Source organism: Erinaceus europaeus, chromosome 5 (assembly GCF_950295315.1).
Source record: "Erinaceus europaeus chromosome 5, mEriEur2.1, whole genome shotgun sequence".
Classification (NCBI taxonomy): domain Eukaryota; kingdom Metazoa; phylum Chordata; class Mammalia; order Eulipotyphla; family Erinaceidae; genus Erinaceus; species Erinaceus europaeus.
Genome location: NC_080166.1, coordinates 116,029,303 through 116,049,697, shown reverse-complemented (window position 1 = coordinate 116,049,697; position 20,395 = coordinate 116,029,303). Strand labels below are relative to the sequence as shown.

The 20,395-nt window shown below is 39.8% G+C and overlaps 1 protein-coding gene and 1 long non-coding RNA gene across 5 annotated transcripts; one reads left to right on the top strand and one right to left on the bottom strand.

Moving 5' to 3' along the window:
* Positions 1 to 351: 351 nt before the first annotated feature.
* N4BP2L2 (NEDD4 binding protein 2 like 2) lies at positions 352 to 19,736 on the bottom strand. Of its 4 annotated transcripts, XM_007520286.3 has the most exons (6): positions 19,425 to 19,731; positions 16,878 to 18,094; positions 14,421 to 14,545; positions 10,865 to 10,953; positions 10,404 to 10,480; positions 352 to 2,723 (listed from the first exon to the last, which is right to left on the bottom strand). In XM_007520286.3, the coding sequence occupies exons 2-6, from the start codon at positions 18,092 to 18,094 to the stop codon at positions 2,522 to 2,524; spliced, it is 1,710 nt and encodes a 569-aa protein (XP_007520348.1). In that variant the 5' UTR covers positions 19,425 to 19,731; the 3' UTR covers positions 352 to 2,521. The 4 variants fall into 4 exon arrangements, with proteins under 4 accessions (XP_007520348.1, XP_060047636.1, XP_016042414.1 ...); XM_060191652.1 differs by lacking the exon at positions 10,404 to 10,480 and having other exon boundaries at positions 2,588 to 2,723; positions 19,425 to 19,735; XM_060191653.1 differs by lacking the exons at positions 16,878 to 18,094; positions 19,425 to 19,731 and having other exon boundaries at positions 14,471 to 14,540.
* On the top strand, positions 14,453 to 16,802 carry LOC132538643 (uncharacterized). Its single transcript, XR_009550003.1, has 2 exons — positions 14,453 to 14,571; positions 16,375 to 16,802. It is a non-coding gene; the product is annotated as an uncharacterized LOC132538643 (long non-coding RNA).
* Positions 19,737 to 20,395: the final 659 nt, after the last annotated feature.

Below are 20,395 nucleotides of genomic sequence, written 5' to 3'. Positions count from 1 at the left end.
GACATGCTTCACCGCATGTGAAGCAAGCCCCCCCTCAACCAGGTGCGCCTCCACCCAGCCCCAAAGTAAAACTGTTTACTAGACTGTATGGTTATTACTCCATTTATTCATAGTTCTGAAAATATTAATTATTTTGGATAGAGATGAGGAGGAATTAAGAGGGAAGGGGGATGTATATATACCCCTGCAATACTGTTTCACAACTCGTGAAACTTCCACACTGCGGTTAGGGGCCAGGGCCTTGAACCTGGGCCCCCTTGCACTGTAATGTGTGTGTGCATTTGACCACCACCTAGTCCTCTACATTTGTAAATTTTGCTATTATTATTCAAAAATCAAAACTGGCTAGAGTTATTGGAGAATTAATTTAATTTTGTCTTTAAAAAAGTACAAGTCTTTCAGAATGTTAAAAATATACAATGTATTTAACAACTTCAGTCCAAAAAGAAATTCTTTACGACTTTGAAAATTTGTTAATTTACAGAATAAATTACAAGGATATATGAAATTGTGGGTGAGAGATATGTATGTATATACATTTACACAAGAATTAGCATATTCCTACAACATTGTATTTAGCAAAAATGAACAGTTGCATCAGACATACATATATACATGCACAACAAGATAAAAAAGGTAGTATCCATTCAAATGTAAACAGCATTGAATAGTATGAATAAATAGAAGCCATGGTGGGTTTTTTGTTTGTTTTATCAGAGCACAGTTTAACTCTGGTTTATAGTAGTGTAGGGGAATGAATTTGGGACTTTGGAACCTCACTTATAAGTCTCGTTGCATAACCATTATGCTATCCACCCCTGTTAAAAATCATGTTCTTGGGAGTCAGGCGGTAGGCGCAGCAAATTAAGCGCATGTGGCGCAAAGTGCAGGGACAGGTTAAGGATCCCAGTTCGAGCCCCCAGCTCCCCACCTGCAGGGGAGTCACTTCACAGGTGGTGAAGCAGGTCTGCAGGTATTTATCTTTCCTCTTCTGTCTGCCCCTCCTCTCTCCATTTCTCTCTGTCCTATCTAACAACAACGACATCAATAAAAACAATAACTACAACAACAATAAAAAACAGGGCAACAAAAGGGAAAAATAAATAATAAAAAAAAAAAGAAATCATGTTCTTATCTTACCACATGCAACGTAATAAAGATAATTGTATTTCGTTTTTGGAGCTTGGTATTACTCAAAAAGTATTAAAACAATGAGAATATTTAAAGTGAAGTTAAGAAGAAAATATTTAATGTAATTTTGTATTATTATTATTAAATACCAAAGCATTCTTAGCTCTGCTTTATGGTGAAGTAGGAGACTGAACCTAGGATCTCAGAGCCTCAGACATGAGTCCTTTTGCATAACCATTGTGCTGCCTCCCCCACCCAAGAACAGAACATTTTTAAACATATAAAGACAGATTACGGGATTTAGGCTGAACTGTTCTAGGAAAAAAGCTTACTGGTTTTGAAATGTTACCATTGCAAAACCTTGAGCATAATGATTCTATTAAACAACATCATTTGCTAGGCTCCCACTCCCCTCCACTCCTGGTAAAAAAGCAAGGCAAAGCAAAGCCCAGGATAAATTAAAGACCTCTGAAATGAATCTCAGTGTTAAAATTGTAGGAAAAGGACCACAGTCTAATAAGGAAATCTCTTGAGTTGGTTCTATGTAAAATTAAAAACATGATAAATATCCTACAGGGCACATCTTAAGATTCATGCAGAGTGACTACTCAAAATATCTTTTATATTAAAATTAAACTTTCTTAAGTGAGACATTATCAGAACAGCCTGAGAAGACCTTCCTGATTATTCTGTATTCACTGTATTTATTTATTCATTCATTCATTTCAAAATTGAGGGGAAAAAGGGTTATAGTGAAGCTTGAGAAGGGTGATTAATATGTAAACATTGCATATGATGAATATATATATTATGCATATATGCATATTATGATGAAAGTTCCCCCAGGTGGTTGACATACCTACTGGTGAATTTTGGTATAACTAAGTGTTATGCTAAGTACAGCTTAGAAATATTTTTGTCACACAACTGAAATTGCTGAAACATAATTTTACCTGTATAATAAATAAAGAGAATTACATAAGGTGCTTGTAACAAATCAGTATTTCTTGTATATTTAAGGTAGTCAAGGAAAAATACTCAAGTGCTATTAAAAATTAGATTTAGGCATGAACTATAAAAATTGTTCAATGTTAACTACAAAATAGATAAAATTAGTATAAAATACAATTATAAAAAACATTTTAGCTTCTACTCACTTTACTTGGGTATTTTCATAATAACCAAAGGTATTCCAACAAAAGATTATAAAAATATTTAAAATACAATTTCATATAATTTTTATTTACAGTTTAGAATTTAAACAACTCTCTGGGAACATTCTTTGTGAAGCAACTAGTCTTTTTACTTGAAACTATTTAAACTTCACGACAGGCCCACTCATCTCTTTTCTGAAGGACAAGTAACACAATGTTTGCTGAAAATAGACAACTTAATAATTCTGTGTAACACACACTTGATTATGTGACCCTAGAGAGTCTTCCCACCTCTCTCTCCCTTGTGAAGGAAGAGGCCTTTGTGTGCTTTTGTGTGGTGGTTCCACAGAATTCATTACAATAGAGATGGACATTTGATATTCATAACGATCCAACATCTGAGCAATCTTCTTTCGTGACACACCGTGTTTATTCCTCCTACCAAAAAGAAAAGGATTTTGATTTTTTTAGAAAGGAATGTTTACTATATAATTGTTTTAAGAACAATAGTATACATGTTCTAAATTTTATTAGCCAAGTAGCACTGGGATATACAAACATGTCTCATTTCCCTGTAATTTATGAACAGACATTTATGGTGGTTTTCTCAAAGTTACTAGTGTATTTATTTATTGGCAACAGCAGGGCCCAGTTTTCTCAAAGTTATTAGTGTATTTATTTATTGGCAACAGCAGGGCCCAGTGCTTGCTTCTCTCATTTGGCCTTTTTGATTAAAAAAAAAAAAAACTGAGGGTTGGGCGGTGGCGCAGTGGGTTAAGCGCAGGTGGCGCAAAGCGCAGGGACTGGCATAAGGATCCCGGTTCGAACCCCGGCTCCCCATCTGCAGGGGCGTCGCTTCACAGGCGGTGAAGCAGGTCTGCAGGTGTCTATCTTTCTCTCCCCCTCTCTGTCTTCCCCTCCTCTCTCCATTTCTCTCTGTCCTATCCAACAACGAACATCAACAATGGCAATAATAATGACCATAATGAGGCTACAACAACAAGGGCAACAAAAGGGTTTGGGAAAGGGTGGCCTCCAGGAGCGGTGGATTCATGGTGCAGGCACCGAGCCCAGCAATGACCCTGGAGGGGAAAAAAAAGAAAAGAAAACACTCGTACATTTAAAAAAAAAGAAAAAAGAAATTCTATACGTATGTATGCATACATTTACATACACACACACATATATATGGGGGGACAGAGGGGGTGGAGAGAGAGAGAGACACCATAGCTCTGCTCCACCATTCATAGAACTTTTCTGATGTCATCATGGTGCTCCTGTGTGGTGCTGGGAACTGAAATCTATGTCCTCACACATGGTAAAGTTTGTGTGCAACTGGGCAAGCTATCCATCTGTCCCTTAATATTTTTAAAAAGCTACATACATCACAGTGAACTGTTAACTGGTTATACCTTTTCCACACTGACCTGACTATTCAGTTAATGTCCCTTCTTGTTAAGTGATAAATTAGAAAGATTATAAAACACTGTTGCAAGAGTTGTTGAAGAATTATGTAGTTTTCTAGGACTTAAATCAACAGGGGGCTGGATGGTGGCACATCCAGTCAAGTGCACATATTACCAAGCTCAGGGACCAGGGTTCAAGCCCCAACTCCCTACCTGGAGGGGTCTGCTCCATGAAGCAGGTATGCAGGTCTCTCTCTGTCTCCCCTCACCCCCATCCTCCCTCAATTTCTCTCCATCCTATCTAATAAAAATTAAAAAGGAAAATTGGCCACCAGGAGCAGTGTTTTTGAATTTGTAGTATTGGCACCAAGCCCCAGCAATAATCCTGGCAGCAATAAATAGAAATGTAATTTATAATAATAATAATAAGTTTTAATATGCCTGAATCCTAAGTCCCAGGTTTAATACCCAGAACCACCAAAAGGGAGATGAGCAGTATTCTAATCCCCTCACCCCATACAAATATATTTTTTAAAAAAAGATCCTTTTCGGAAGTCGGCTGGTAGCGTAGCGGGTTAAGCGCACATGGCGTGAAGCCCAAGGTCCGGTGTAAGGATCCCAGTTCGAGCCCCTGGCTCCCCACCTGCAGGGGAGTTGCTTCACAGGCAGTAAAGCAGGTCTGCAGGTGTTGTGTCTTTCTCTCCCCCTCTCTGTCTTCCTCTCCTTTCTCCATTTCTCTCTGTCCTATCTAACGACATCAATAACAATAATAATAATAAAAAAACAAGGGCAACAAAAGGGAAAATAAATATAAAAAAGTTTCTTTAAATTAAAAAAAGATTCTTTTCACTTTTTAAAAGTTATTTTAAGATATTGTTTATTGCACATTTAAAATGTATTATCAAGGGGGTGAGGTGGTGGTACAACCGGCTAAGGACACAATACTAAGCCCAAGGATCCAAGGATCCCCCATTCCCTAACCTGCAGGGGAGACACTTCATAAGTAGTAAAGCAGGTCTGCAGGTGTCTTTCTCTCTCTTTATTTTCCCCTCTCCTCTCAACTTCTCTCTGTTCTACCCAATAAAATGGAAAAAGTAGCTACCAGGAGCAGTGAATTCATAGTGTCGCCAGTGAGCCCCAGCTTTGGAGGCAATAATAGTAAATAATAACAATAATAAATGTATTATCAGTGCAAAATTTTATTATTTTTAAAAAATGTTTTATTTATTAACAACAAAAAAGAAAATGAGTGCATATGCATTAGACATCACTCTAGCATATGTGATGTCTGGGATCAAACTCAGGACCTCATGCTGGAGTCAAACATCACTTTCACTGCACCATCTCCTGAGACACTACAGAATTATGATAAAAAGTATGATTTAGGGTGGGGTAGATAGCATAGTGAAAAAAAAAAAAAAGAACAAAAAAACCTCTCATGCCTGAGGTTCCAAAACCCCAGCTTCAATTTCTTGCACCACCATAAACCAGAGTTGAGCAGTGCTCTGGTAAAGATAAATAAATAGGGGAGGGGTAGATAGCATAATGGTTATGCAAAGAGACTCTCATGCCTGAGGCTCCAAAGTCCCAGGTTCAACCCCCTGCACCACCATAAGCCAGAGCTGAGCAGTGCTCTGGTAATAAATAAATAATAAAAGAAGATTATTGAGGGCCAGGAGATAACTTGCCCAGTAAAGCACAGAAGACAAACGTTACCACGAGCAAGGACCCAAGTCTGAGTGCCCAGCTACCATACTGAGGCACCCGCACAAGGGAAGTTTCATAAGAGGAGAAGCAGTATAGCAATTTGCTGTTTCTCACCCTTTATCTTAAAAAGCAAACAAAGTCAGCTGGGAACGGAGGAACTGTGCAGGCATGTAGCCTCAGTAAGAAACCTTGTGGAAAAAAATGTATTAAGTATATTTACATTTTATGTATTTTTCAGTGAATCTATGATAGCAAAAACTGTTTAAAAATAATTCCTGGGAGTTGGGCGGTAGCGCAGCAAGTTAAGTGCACATGGCGCAAAGCCCAAGGACCGACAAAAGAATCCCAGTCTGAGCCCCTAGCTCCGCACCTGCCACGGAGTCGCTTCACAAGAGCCGAAGCAGGTCTGCAGGTGTCTTTCTCTCTCCCCTCTGTCTTCCCCTCCTCTCTCCATTTCTCTTGGTCCTATCCAATAACAACATCAACAACAACTACAACAATGGCAACAAAAGGGAATAAATAAATAAATAAATAAATAAATAAATAAATAAATAAATATTCTTGGGAGCAGGCAAGCTAGCTCACCATGCACAGACTCAGGCTGAGCCTCCAGCACACCAAGTGGGAGTACTATGAAACACGAAAACTTGGACCTTGAAAAAAATCATGTCGAGTGAAATAAGTCAGAAACAGAAGGATGAATATGGGATGATCTCACTCTCAAGCAGAAGTTGAAAAACAAGATCAGAAAAGAAAACACAAGTAGAACCTGAACTGGAATTGGCATATTGCACCCAAGTAAAAGACTCTGGAGTGGGTGGGTGGGGAGAATACAGGTCCATGAAGGATGATAAATGACATAGTGGGGGTTGTATTGTTAAATGGGAAACTGGGGAATGTTATGCATGTACAAACTACTGTATTTACTGTTGAATGTAAAACATTAATTCCCCAATAAAGAAATAATTTAAATTAAAAAAAAAAAAACATGAAAACTTGAGTGCAGTGGTGTGTTTCCCTCTCTACCTCTCTTGAGTTGAAAGAGTTGGCCCAGGGCAGGGAAGCCTTGGCAATGACAAAAAATAAAAACAGGGAGTCGGGAGGTAGCACAGCGGGTTAAACACAGGTGGCGCAAAGTGCAAGGATGGGCATAAGGATCCCAGTTTGAGCCTCCCGGCTCTCCACCTGCAGGGGAGTCACTTCACAAGTGGTAAAGCAGGTCTGCAAGTGTCTATCTTTCTCTCCCCTTCTCTGTCTTCCCCTCCTCTCTCCATTCTTCTCTGTCCTACCCAACAACGACGACATCAACAACAATAAAACAAGGGCAACAAAAGGGAATAAATAAATATTAAAAATAAATAAAAATAAAATACATTAAAATAAAAACTACTCATGGGTCTCAAAGTATATTTTACAATTTCCCTCAACCTCAAAAATTTTTATCTCCCCAGCCCCATAAAGTTCATAATTTGAGTTGTACATGGAAAAACACACAGGAACCTGGGTCCAGTGGTGGTGCACCCCACTGAGAGCACATTATAATGTGCAAGAACCTGGATTCAAGTCCTCAGTCCCCACTGGCTGGGGAGAAGCTTTAAGAACAATGAAGCAGGGCTGCAGGTCTCCCTCTTTCCCTCGCCCCTACTCTTCTCTCTCCATATCCCCCTTCCCTCTCAATCTTTCTCTGTATCTATCTAGTAAATGAATAAATAAAATACAAAAATAGGCAAACAAGAACATATCTTACATCTAATTTTTTCCCAGAAAAAAAAATTATTTTCTAAACTCCTGATTTACAGTCAAGATGAAAAAATCAAAAAGAGAAGACAAAGATATAATGCTGAGAATTGCTAAAATGATTATTAGATTTACAAAATGTCAAAATTGATAAATTCTCCATTTACCAAAAAAGTCAGGTAATGCTTAATCTGTTAAAATGAATGTATTATATAAAATAAATACATATTATATATAAGATTACATAAAAATACATATTACATAAAATAAACAATTATAGTAAATTCCAGCAGTCCCTCAAATGTAAAGAAAGCCCAACTTTGCATTTTTACTAACTCAGTTATCTTTTGATAACTCAGTATTTTTAGTTTTCAATTTCCTGTCACTTCTACTTGAGGTATTATATATACACAGAGCTAAGCAAGCAAGCAATGATAAATATTAATAAATATCAATTTAACCTTTTGATGTATGAATACAAAGCATGCAAATCAGAAAGATAAAGAAAAGAGTGAAAAGAAAGGGAAGAGGAATTAAACCAGATGGACATCATACATAGTATAAGTTTTAAACTAGAAGAGATCAAACTGGAGTGGAAGAAAATACTGGTTCTAAAAAGAGAGGCAATCATATGTATATATGATGGGCCTAGACCTCTAGCAGATCCCTCTCTCTACCATCACTGGTCATCTCCATCAGGAACATCACAAACCCTCTTGTGGGCTTCTACAGAACCTTGCCCTCAATGCAGAACAGTGGTGGGGACTGCCTGACTCTCCAAAGGGAGGCTGGCTCACCATACTCTGCCACTCGAGGAAGACTGGTCCTGAAATGAGTGCAGCCTAGAACGTTCCTAGCTCTGACCATAGACTGTGAACTCTGACTGACAGGGATGCAGAGGCTACACAGGCTGCTGTGCTGTATATGAATAGACATGGGCCCTTGGTTAGATTGATGGGGTTTGTAGTTAATGGTATTTACATACTTTTCCCATATTTGGGAGCTTCTCTCTACCCTGATCCAGCTATTTAGTCCTATCCTCAACTTTGACACCATCTTCCCAGACAATATTCTTTTTTAAAAATATTTATTTAGTCCCTTTTGTTGCCCTTGTTGTTTTATTGTTGTAGTTATTATTGTTGTTGTTAGATAGGACAGAGGAGGGGAAGACAGAGAGGGGGAGAGAAAGATAGATACCTGCAGACCTGCTTCACCACCTGTGAAGCAACTCCCCTATAGGTGGGGAGCCGGGGGCTCGAACTGGGATCTTTATGCCGGTCCTTGTGCTTTGCGCCACCTGTGCTTAACCTGTTGTGTTACCGCCTGACTCCCCCCAGACAATATTCTTAGCCTACTTGCATGTGTGTTCTCAGGCCCAAGAAAAAATTTAAATAAAGTCATGGGGCCCTTAGAATATACCTAAAACAGACTGCCTGGCTTCTTCCAACATGAAGACCCCAAATTTCACCTGTTCCATTCTTACCTTTAGGTTCCTGATTATTAAACAATTTGTTCTACTTTATATCTTAGTGCTTTTCAGCCACCAAATTGCAGATGCTACCATGAAGCCAACCCGACTTCCCTGGGCAGACAACCCCACCAATGTGTCCTAGAACCCCTTCTCCCCAGAGCTCTACCCGACTAGGGAAAGATAGATAGCAACAGGCTGGGGGTATGGATTGACCTGTCAACTCCCATGTCCAGCAGGGAAGCAGTTACAGATGCCAGACCTCCTGCCTTCTGAACCCTATAATGATCCTTGGTCCATACTCCCAGAGGGATAAAGAATAGGGAAGCTTCCAATGGATAGGATGGGATATGACAATCTGGTGGTGGGAATTGTATGGAATTGTACCCCTCTTATCCTACAATCTTGTAGATCATTATTAAATCACTAATAAAATAAGAGAGTTGAGGCCAACAAAATAGCTTTCCTGGATAGTGCACCTGCTCTGGCAGGTGTGAGACCCAGGTTTTTGCCCAGGCCTTGACACATCCAAGCCAGTTTTGGCCCCGTAGTGTCTTTCTTTCTTTCTCTCCCTGTCTCTCTTTATGTAGAAAAGTTTGGCCCAGAGCAGTGAAGCACTGGCAAAAGTAAATAAGTAATTAAAAGGTGATGACTGCATAACTTTGTGAATATTGAAAACCAACAAACTACATTTCTATAGGCAAAGTATAAATTATGCGAATTATATAATCTCTAAATTATTACCAAGAGAGTGAGGGAGTAAAAGTTAAGAAAGAAGTCAGGAAAAACCAGGGATGACATGAGTAAAGTTAAACACAAATGGGAGGGTTAGGCTGAAAATAATACAAACTACAACCCTTCAGCACAAGTTCTGAATCTTAAAATGCTCTAGGAATGCAGTATTTTGATGATTACTATATATCAGAAAAATCTAGACTTACTTTTCAGCATGATTTGTTCACAACTATTTATTATGGAGATTTTTCTTAGCTACTAGTCCTGGTTTGCTGCAGTTATTATTATTTTTAATAATCTTTATTTAAAATTTAAAATTATATTTTAATAGATATTTATTTAATTTAATTTATTATTGGATAGAGACTGAGAGAAATTGAGACGGGGAAGGGGAGATAGAGAGGGAGAGACAAGAGAGACACCTGCAGCACTGCTTCACCACTCATAAAGCTTTCCCCCTAGATGGGGACCAAGGGCTTGAACCTGGATCCTTGTGCACTATAATGTGAGTGCTTAACCAAGTGCGCCGCTGCTTGGCCCCTTAATTACCTTTTAATTTATTTATTGGATAGAGACAGCACTGGGTAGTAAGGAACTATACCCCTGTAATCTTATAATCATGTAAACCATTATTAAATCACTAATAAAAAATTTTTGTTTTTTAAATGAAAGCACCAGGTTTATAGGTTATAGGACCTAAAGTGGAAAAGAGATGAAGTTGGAGAGCAGGGAAGCGAAGGAGCTAAAAGCAGAGCAAAAGTCCTCTTTTTTGATTCAAGGTTTACTGGATCTTTATCAGCATTCAACAGACTGTGAAACAATGTAGGAAGCCACATAAGAAAAAATAACAATTACACTTAGAGTTTAGTAAAATGTAACAAGGCAAGACTCCTCAAAATCCTTGATTTCAGTCCAGCTTCCTTTACTATAAAGTAGCAATTCCCCCCTAATCACAAGTAGCAGAGATATGACAAGCAGAAAGATAGTGAAGAAACTGACCATGTAAAGGAGAAAACAAAGAAAAAAAAAATACACAAGGATTCAATATAAATTTGAGTGCCTTACTTTTCTAATTCCTCAGGAACAAATTTCCACCAAGTTTCAGGCTCATGAAACTCTACTCTGTATCCTTTTCCTATGGCCTACACAAAGGAAAAGAAAACAAAACCCAGAGAATACTTTGTAAAGTAAAAAGGTTGATACAAATTTCACTTAGATAATAATATTTCTAGATTTTCCCAACTAAGAAAAGCTATTTTTCAAATAAAATTATACTTTATTTATGCTTATAAAAATGTCAAGACCACTTAGCTAAACAGATCCCAGTGACTACTGTCAAGTTCAGACAAAGGTAAGTAACATTTTCCTTAATAAGCACGTCTCAATTTTTTTACATTTAAACTAAGCAAATTAACATACCTCTTTAGAATAAGGACAAATGTTTTAATGACAAATAGCAAAATAGTCCAAATTTCAGAATACAAAAAGTAAAATATAAACAAAAAACTGTCATATCTCATATTTACCATTTCCACATATGGTTTCATCTCCCAAGCTTGTGTATTAGTGTTGTCTATAATAACTGGAGACCTCCCCTGATTGATGGCTTGTTTTGCTGAAATAGCAGATTAAAAATAATAATAATAAAAGCAACAACCAGAACTATTAAGTTAAAAATAGACATAGGAACAAAATTTAAACACTTCCTTATTAAGAAATCTTTTTATCTTTTGCTTAAAAAACAAAACTGCAGTATCTTCAGCCAATACATAACAATAATATTAGTTAATATAAGTCAATAAGCCAAAATCATGTATACTTTGATATGGATACTGAAAAACTACCTAAAAGGGACATTTTGATGAATTTACAGATAATAAATTTTCAATCTGGGCGGGGGAGACAGCATAATGGTTATGCAAACAGACTCTCATGACTGAGGCTCCTAAGTCCCAGGTTCAATCCCCCACACCACCATAAGCCTGAGCTGAGCAGTGCTCCAGTGTTTTTCTCTCTCTCTCTCTGCATCTCTCTCAAAAATAAAATTAATAAACAAATAAAATAAAATTTCAATCTAGTGGTAACTTTCCTTTTTTTTTTTTTTTTTAAACCAGAGCAATGCTCAGCTCTGGGTTATGGTGGTGCAGGGGTTAAACCTCAGAGCCTCAGACATGAGGCCATCTCCCCTGACCTACAGGTAACTTCTATATACAGAAAATACAGAAACAAGTTACATCTGAATGTGTGTGCGTGTGTATGTATTTTTTTTCCCTGCAGGGATGGGGAGGCAGTCACCAACTTTCCACAGGAGGTCCTAGCCACTGGGAGTGTGGAGTCCTCCAGATTTACTTTAAGAGTCACAAACAGGGGAGTCGGGTGGTGGCGCAGCGCGTCAAGCGCACGTGGTGCAAATTGCAAATCCTGCATAAGGATCCCAGTTCAAGCCCCTGGCTCCCCACCTGCAGGGGAATCGCTTCACAAGTGGGGAATCGCTTCACAAGTGGGGAATCACTTCACAAGCGGTGAAGCAGGTCTGTAGGTGTCTTTCTCTCCCCCTCTCTGTCTTCCCCTCCTCTCTCCATTTCTCCCTGTCCTATCCAACAACAACGACATTAATAACCACAACAATGTTAAACAACAAGGGCAACAAAAGGGAAAATAAATAAATAAAAATTAAAAAAAAGAGTCACAAACAGCCCGCCCCTCTATTTCCAGTAACAAGACAATAAGTAAGTCTGATTTTTATTTTATTTTTTTAATTAATGAGAGGGATAGGAGGAGAAAGAATCAGACATTACTCTGGTATACGTATTACCAGGAATCAAATTCAAGACCTCATGCTTGCAAGTCCAACACTTTATCCATGGCACTACCTCCTGGAACACAGTAAGTCTGATCTTAATTTTGACTAAATATATCTATATTTTCTCCAAAAGATATTATCTTTTGAAATAAGAAAGCCTTCATTAAAAAAAAAAAAAAAAAAGCAGTGCTGTGGAGTTATCATTACAAGAAAAATTTTATATGCTAGTAACTAAATACCAGACTCAATGACTTAGTGGCTATGTATTTACTTTTGCTGTCATGGGTCTTGCTGGGACTTGTTGCCTTGCAATGCCAGCAGGCTCTTTTTATTTTTAGATAAAGTGTGAGAGACAGGGAGGGAGAGGGGATGAGAAAGAGTGAGAGAGAGGGGAGCAGATACTCTAGGGAATAGATAGCATAATGGTTATGCAAAGAGACTCTCATGCCTGAGGCTCTTCAATCTCCCACACCACCATAAACCTGAGCTGAGCAGTGCTTTGGGAAGAAGGAGAGAGAAGAAAGAAGAAAGAAGCAGCAGCAGCAGAGATAGTACAGGGCAACCCCCTGACCAGGCGCCTATGCGCTCTCTAGGGAGAATCATCATCTGACTGTGGCTAACTGTTAAGAGTTGTAATTCTTTTTTTTTTAATTATTTTTTTATATTTTATTTATTCCCTTTTGTTGCCCTTGTTGTTTTATTGTTGTAGTTATTGTTGCTGTTATTGATGTTGTTGTTGGAAAGGACAGAGAGAAATGGAGAGAGGAGGGGAAGACAGAGAGGGGAAAGACAGACACCTGCAGACCTGCTTCACCGCCTGTGAAGCGACTCCTCTGCAGGTGGGGAGCCAGAGGGTCGAACCGGGATCCTTACGCTGGTCCTTGTGCTTTGCACCACCTGTTCTTAACCCGCTGTGCTACCACCCAGCTCCCAGAGTTGTGATTATTAAATTCAAAGTTGAGATAAAAAGGAATCTTTCTAAACCAAAACCTTCTATTCCCTTCACCATCTATTTCCCCAAGAGCTGGGAATCATTGTCACAATGAACCACTAAGAGTGACTCTGTACCTTTGTGTAACCAGATAGAAAAAGTAATTAAAAGTCCATCATAAAAGTAAAAAGGCTGAGGCAAAATGCCAACGATATGGAAGTTGTCCTGCCTAGTCACTAGGTTGTATAAACTGAAAACATTTATACAGAAGGCTAGGGTAGGGGCAACACATGAGGCTAAGTTAAGTAGCAATGACTACAGTAAAATACATATTTGGAAAATGTCTCTAAATACCAAAAGAAATTTAGAGCTTGTCAAAAACAGGATACCAAGATGCTATAAACTCCCACTGCTCATCCTTAGTCATAACCAGTGATCAAATTTTTTATTAAAAAGTCAGGGCCAGGTGGTGGTGCATCTGGTTGAGTGCACGTTATAAAGTGCAAGAACCCTGGATCGAGTCCCCGGTCCCCACCTGCATGGGGGAAAAGCTTCACAAGTGGTGAAGCAGGGCTGCAGGTATCTCTGTCTCTCTCCATCTCCCTCTTCCCTCTCAATTTCTGGCTGTCTCTATCTAATAAACAAAGATGATAAAAGAAATTTAAATTAAAAAGTTGGTGACCTGAGAAAGGCACAATGGCTAGAGCACTGAAGCTATAAGCATGGAGTCACGAGTTCATTCCCCATCTCACATATGCCAGAGTGACGCTCTGGGCTCTGTCTCCCTCTCTCATTAATAAATTAATTAAAATCAAGTCGGAGATGGAGCAGGCCAGAGCAGGCATAATGCCACATGCAAGAACCCAGGTTCAAGTCCCCAGACCCACCTGCAGGGGAAGTCCCATTAGTGGTGAAGCAGGGCTACAGGTGTCTTTCTTGCTCAATTTCTCTGTCTCTACCCAATAAATAAATAAATAAAGTTGGTGGGCAGAAGATACCTCACCCAGTAGGGTACACACTGTACAATTTTAAAATATCTAAATTTTATTTTCAGTTTTATTCAGGAAAGGCAAATATGATGATTACTGCTTGTAACAGCTTTTAAAAATGGGTTTCAAAGATATAGGTTGCCAAGGTCATTCAGCTAATGGAAGTCTACACTCAGAGTAAAATCCCAGTCTTCTGACCCTTAGTCAAATTAACTTTATTGATTTTTTTACCAGAGCACTGGGGGCTGAGCCTAGTACAATGGCACATCGGGCATGAAAGTCTTTTGCATAACCACTATGTTATCTCCCAAGCCCTTTTAATGAAATCCTGTATTCAGGAGACTTGATCTAAAACAAACCTCTGTTCTGGTTCCAGTCATGGGCATCACCAAGTTGATCAACGTTATACCTGTACCCATCTTGATGGCGAAAATAATCATCAGTGCTGAACACAATGCCATCACGACTCTGACCAAGCAGAATCCTGTTGTTAAAAGAAGTCAGAAAGGTGTTTTTTATAAAGTCTATAACTACCAATGTGTCACAGAAAAAATGTTATTCAACAAATTGCTGGTAATTTACCTGAAAGTATATTGCAAACAAAATAACACTGGAACTAAATAATTATTAAAAGACCTCCTTTATCAACTCATAACTATAGTCAGTACTAAAAATTACTGGACAAAAAAATGTGGTATAGACATTGTATTTATACAGAGAGAAACATTATTCAGTTATGAAAAGAAAGTCTTGCTATTGGCAACAAGACAGGTTATGCTAAATTTAAATGGCAGATTAAGGCAAACATTATATAACCTCACTTATATGTAAAAACAACAAAAGAGTAACATAAGCCAAGCTCATAGATATATTGGTAGAAAACAGTGTGATAATAGGGGTGGGTAAAATGCGGTGATGTGGTCAAAAGGTAAAAAAATCTTAAAAGGATTTTTTTGGTGTTTATTTATTTATTTTCCCTTTTGTTGCCCTTGTTGTCTTTTATTGTTGTAGTTATTATTGTTGTTATTGATGTGGTTATTGTCGGATAGGACAGAGAGAAATGGAGAGAGGAGGGGAAGACAGAGAGGGGGAGAGAAAGACACCTGTAGACCTGCTTCACCGCCTGTGAAACGACTCCCCTGCAGGTGGGGGGCCAGGGGCTCAAACCAGGATCCTTACGCCAGTCCTTGCACTTTGCGCCACCCGCGCTTAACTTACTGCGCTACCGCCCGACTCCCTAAAAGGTTTTTTAATCATTTTTTTTAAAAAAAACACATCACTGCCTACTCTGGCTTCTGGTAGTGTCAGGAATTGAACCTGGAACCTCTGAGTCTTAGGCATGAAAGTCTGGTATGCTACCACTGGTGCTATCTTCCTAGTCACCAAAGATATAACTTGTTACAAAATATTGTGAGAATTTCGTGTATAGCATAGTAACTGTAGTTAAAACATTGTATTGTGTGGTCCGGGAGGTGGCGCAGTGGTAAAGCTTTGGACACTCAAGCATGAGGTCCTGAGTTTGATCTCCGGCAGCACATGTGCCAGAGTGATATCTGGTTCTTTCTCTCTCCTCCTATCTTTCTCATAAATAAGTAAAATCTTAAAAAAAAAAAAAAAAAAAAAAAGGGGAGTCGGGCTGTAGCGCAGCAGGTTAAGCGCAGGTGGCGCAAAGCGCAAGGACCGGCATAAGGATCCCGGTTCTAACCCCCGCTCCCCACCTGCAGGGGAGTCGCTTCACAAGCGGTGAAGCAGGTCTGCAGGTGTCTGTCTTTCTCTCCTCCCCTCTGTCTTCCCCTCCTCTCTTCATTTCTCTCTGTCCTATCCAACATCGACAACAACAATAATAACTACAACAATAAAACAACAAGGGCAACAAAAGGGAATAAATAAATAAAATAAAAATTAAAATAAATTCTTTAAAAAAAAAAGTTGTATTTTACATTTGAAAGTTGCTAAAAGAAGGGAGCAGATGGTGGCACACCTGGTTGAGTGCGCCTGTTACAATACACAGGGACCCAGGTTCAAGCACATGTTCAAGCCCATCTACAGCTGGAGAGCTTCACAAGTTGTTAAGCAGTGCTTCTGGTACCTTTCTCTTCCCTCTCTCTCTCTTCATCCCCTCTCAACTTCTCCCCGTCTTTATCCGAGAATAAGTAAATATATAAAAAATTTAAAAAGTTGCTGAAAGAATAAATCTGAAGAGTTTTCATTACAAGAAAATGGTGATCTTAGATTCACTGTGGTCACAGTATGTGAATCCTGAATCATCGGGTGGTGCATCTTTCTTTCTTTCTCTCTTCCTTTCTTCCACAGCACTGCTCAACTTTGTTCATGGTGGTCAGATGGATTCAACCTGGCACTTTGGACCCCTCAAGCTTGAAAATCTTTTTGCATTTTTTGTTTCTCACAATAATTCCAAAAAATGTAAGTGGAAAAGAGTGACTTCCAAATCATCATCATCTTCTGCTTTCTTGGAAAGAAGCATCTTTTTTAACCAGAGCACTGCTCATCTTGTAGCAGAATCCAAAAGGGAAGACCAGCACAGAAAACAACATAGCAGTTGTTTCCATCACCAGCGTAATTGCACATGGTCTATTTTTAAAGCCCTAAACAGAACCTTTGTGATAAATATATATGCCAATTCTCCCTTCTGTCAGAAAACACCTTTACATAGTAACACTACCAGATGCCATTTTCAAGTATAACAAATTAAAAATCTACGAAAAACATGAAAGCATGTATCACTGACTACTGCTATCATTTATGATTTGTAAGCAACAAATTAACCAAGTAGTCATTCAGGTCTCTTTACTTACCGAGATAACGTTGTTTTCCCAGAACCAGGTAAGCCTCTTAAAAGAATAAGTAGCTTCTGCAGTTTATTTAACTTTTCCTCTTGAAACTGTTGAGTCATACATCTGTCCGGACTATATTTGTCCACATAAGGGTCTTTCCAGCATCCTTCACTAGTTTCACAGAAACTACTCACATACCCATCCTGCAAGCTGTAGTCATTTCTACTACTGGGATTTTCCCTACAGTCTATATATTGTTTGTTCTGATCAAAAGTCAAACAATTGGTGCTAACATGACAGTTATTTACATAATATCCATTTTGCATCTGACAGTTATCTTGAGCATGGAAAATATTTGGTGGTGCATGTGGTGGAGCACTGAATCTTTGAATATTTAAATGATGGTTAAAATTGGAAAGTGGAGGGCCGTGGGGTACAATAAAAGAAGGTACTGGTGGCCACTCAGGTCTGAAAGCTAATGAAGCATCACAAAATGTAGGTATTGCTTGTCCATTACAAGGATATTTGCATGGCTCATTACCCACATACTGTTGATAACCACAGTGTGGCTGAAGAGAATTACTAAGATCTCTTTTTTCTTCAGATTTTAACAGATCATTATTATTGTCTTGATAACATGGAATAAGTTGATCCTGAGAGGGTTCAGCATCCTTACAATTTTCTTCGGAATCACCTTTTTCATTTTCAAGCTCCTCAATTTCTTTGTAAAACTGGAATAATTCACTATCAATCACTGCTTTTTTAAACTTCTGCTTTTGTTCTCGTCTTCCATTGCCATCTGTCCCACTGATAGTGTCTGCTTGATTTCTCTTTTCATTACATTTCTTTTTCTCGGGAGGTTTGTAAATGGGTCCTATAAATGCTTTGCTTGTACTATATATCTCATCGTCTGTGGACACCAATGGAAGACTTGCCTCTTGTGAATCTTGTGACCTGGTAGTACCTGGTCTTTTGTCAGGCATTTTGAAAGGGGTAGATCTGGGCAAGCCTGTTGTTTTGGTTTTATCTTCTTGAGGATAACTCTGTCTTTTGACATTGTGGATGCTAACGGGGACTGAGCCATTTTCAGATTTCTCCTGGAATCTGTGGAAATCTTTACAACTATGATGGGGTAAAACAGAATCCTCTTGACTTGACTTCAATTTTTTATAACACTGTTCACCTGTTAGTTCTTTTCCACGTCCCACGGATTTAGCTTCAATTTCACCATACGGCATCTGAGGAACAAATAAATTACGATAAAGTTAAAAGCTAATACTTAAAAGCCAAAATATCAGGGGAGATACTATCACGGCTATGCAAAAGACTTATGCCTGAGGCTCTGAGGTCCCAGGTTCAATTCCCAGATCATTCATTATGAGTCAGGAGTGAGCTGTGCTCAAAAGGACCTATCTCACCTTTAATCTAAATTATATATACACCATGTCCTTAGGATTAAATGACTCTGACAAATACATCTCCTTTGCAATGAAACCTTAAAATGAACTGAAACCGGGGGCTGGGCGGTAGCGCAGCAGGTTAAGCGCACATGGCACGAAGCGCAAGGACCGGAGTAAGGATCCTGGTTCGAGCCCCCGGGCTCCCTACCTGCAGGGGGGTCGCTTCACAAGCGGTGAAGCAGGTGTCTATCTTTCTCTCCCCCTCTCTGTCTTCCCTTCCTCTGTCCATTTCTCTCTGTCCTATCCAACAGCAGCAGCAATAGCAACAATAACAAGGGCAACAAAAATGGGAAAAATGGCTTCCCAAAAATGGAGCAGTGGATTCGCAGCGTTGGCACTGAGCCCCAGCAATAACCCTGGAGGGCTACAAACAAACAAAAAAAATAACTGAAACCCCAGTCTTTTGGAGCCCAACTGCTGCGAGTAGTTCAAAAGTGGCTCCTCTATTAGCACTGCGCACACATATAAAAACTCACTTGCACACGTTCTACTATGTTGAGGAAAGCAGCCCAGCAACTTCCAAAACCAAAGTCATCTTTCCCAGAGGGCTGGTCTATCTCAAGGGGAAAACAGAAAGTCTGCTTCCCTTGAGATTTCTGAAAGAAAGGGTCCAACAACCCAAAGCCTCCTTGACTCAATACTTCGTCATTCTGCTAACTCCCAGTCCAGGAAGGTGGGGCCGCTGCACAGGGACTGGAGGAGGAGACTGGCAGGAACGGGGTCCTTCCGGAAGCTGTGGCGCTCTCCCCTCCCCACCTCTCTGCCTCTCGCTTCCTTTCCTCCTCAAAGCCAAGTCCCCAAGAGCCGCAAGTAGGTCACGTGAGCGAAGCGCGCTGGACGCCCCCCCCCCCCCGCGCGCCCCCAGAGCGCTAGGCGGCCGGCAGGTAAACGCGCGTCCCCTGGCTTCTCGGTACCAACCCGGCCGCCTTCAGGTTCTAAGCGCCCGGAGGTCCCCGAGGTGCAAAGGCTCTTCCAGGCTTCTGAATTTACGGCTGATCCAAGGGGTCCAACCCAACACCCTGGGAGAGCCCGAGTCACTAACAGAAGCAGAAACCCCAAAAACATCACCATTACCCCTAAGACCACTTAATACAAGGTGTTTACTCACCTTACTCTACAATTCTGCATTGACCTCTGCCTCTCAATAAAACCTTCTTCAGAAAGACAAGAAACCTTCTGAGAAAATAAAGGAAGCGAGGAGACACAGTCCTAAAGTTGTTTGCTGGGGGAAACGAAAAGTCCAACCCGGAGGACCACAAGTAGCCGCAACTCCGTACGCAAGATGGCGGCCACCTTTCGTTTACCCAGACAGAGATTACGGAAGCTAGCTGCGCATTGTGGGAAATGGAGTCCTGTGTGCTTAACCAGCCTATAAAGCTCACGTACGGAGACTACATCTCCCAGAATCCATTGCGTGACGTACGCATTAATTTACCGACAAACGTAAACCAGAGCTAGTTCTGAGACATGGTGTCGGGATATTATCTAGAAATAGCAACTTGAGTAGGACACGCTGCAACCTGCTCTGGAAAAAGGAAAAGGGAAGAGTTCCTGATACCACATAAGATATATAAGTGGCTGCCAAAGTGTTATTTTAAGGCTTCCCAGGAGAAAAGGGATCAGGCATTCAAGAGAACTCAACCTTGCTATCACCAAGCAGGGTTAAGCAGGGTTACTGGTATTTCTATTAAAAAGTGCTTCATACTTATAGGCTCTTGTTTTTCTTTATTTTTTAATTTTTAATACAGTTTTGTTATTTATTTATTTATTTTAAACCAGAGCACTGTTCAGCTATGGCTTATGGTGGTGCCGGAGATTGAACCTGAGACTCTGGAGCCTCAGGCATGAAAGTCTGTTTGCATAATCATTATGCTATCTACCCTCCGCCCTTTTTAAAAATTTTAATATGTTACTGGATAGAGACAAATTGAGAGAGATGGGGAAGACAGGTAGACCATTGGGGGGGAGGGGGAGACCTGTAGCCCTGATTCACCACTTGTGAAGTTTTCCCCCTACACTTGGGGACCAGGGGCTTGAACCTGGATCCTTGCAAACTGTAACGTGTGTGCTTAAGCAGGG

What these genes read in the sequence shown, in the direction of transcription:
- N4BP2L2 (XM_007520286.3), bottom strand. Translation starts at nt 18,094, where the DNA reads ATGCCGTATGGTGAAATTGAAGCTAAATCCGTGGGACGTGGAAAAGAA. An exon ending in GGGAAAACAACGTTATCTCG is followed by an intron (nt 14,546 to 16,877) that starts GTAAGTAAAGAG and finishes TTTTAACAACAG; the next exon opens with GATTCTGCTTGGTCAGAGTC. An exon ending in GTTCCTGAGGAATTAGAAAA is followed by an intron (nt 2,724 to 10,403) that starts GTAAGGCACTCA and finishes TCTTTTTGGTAG; the next exon opens with GAGGAATAAACACGGTGTGT.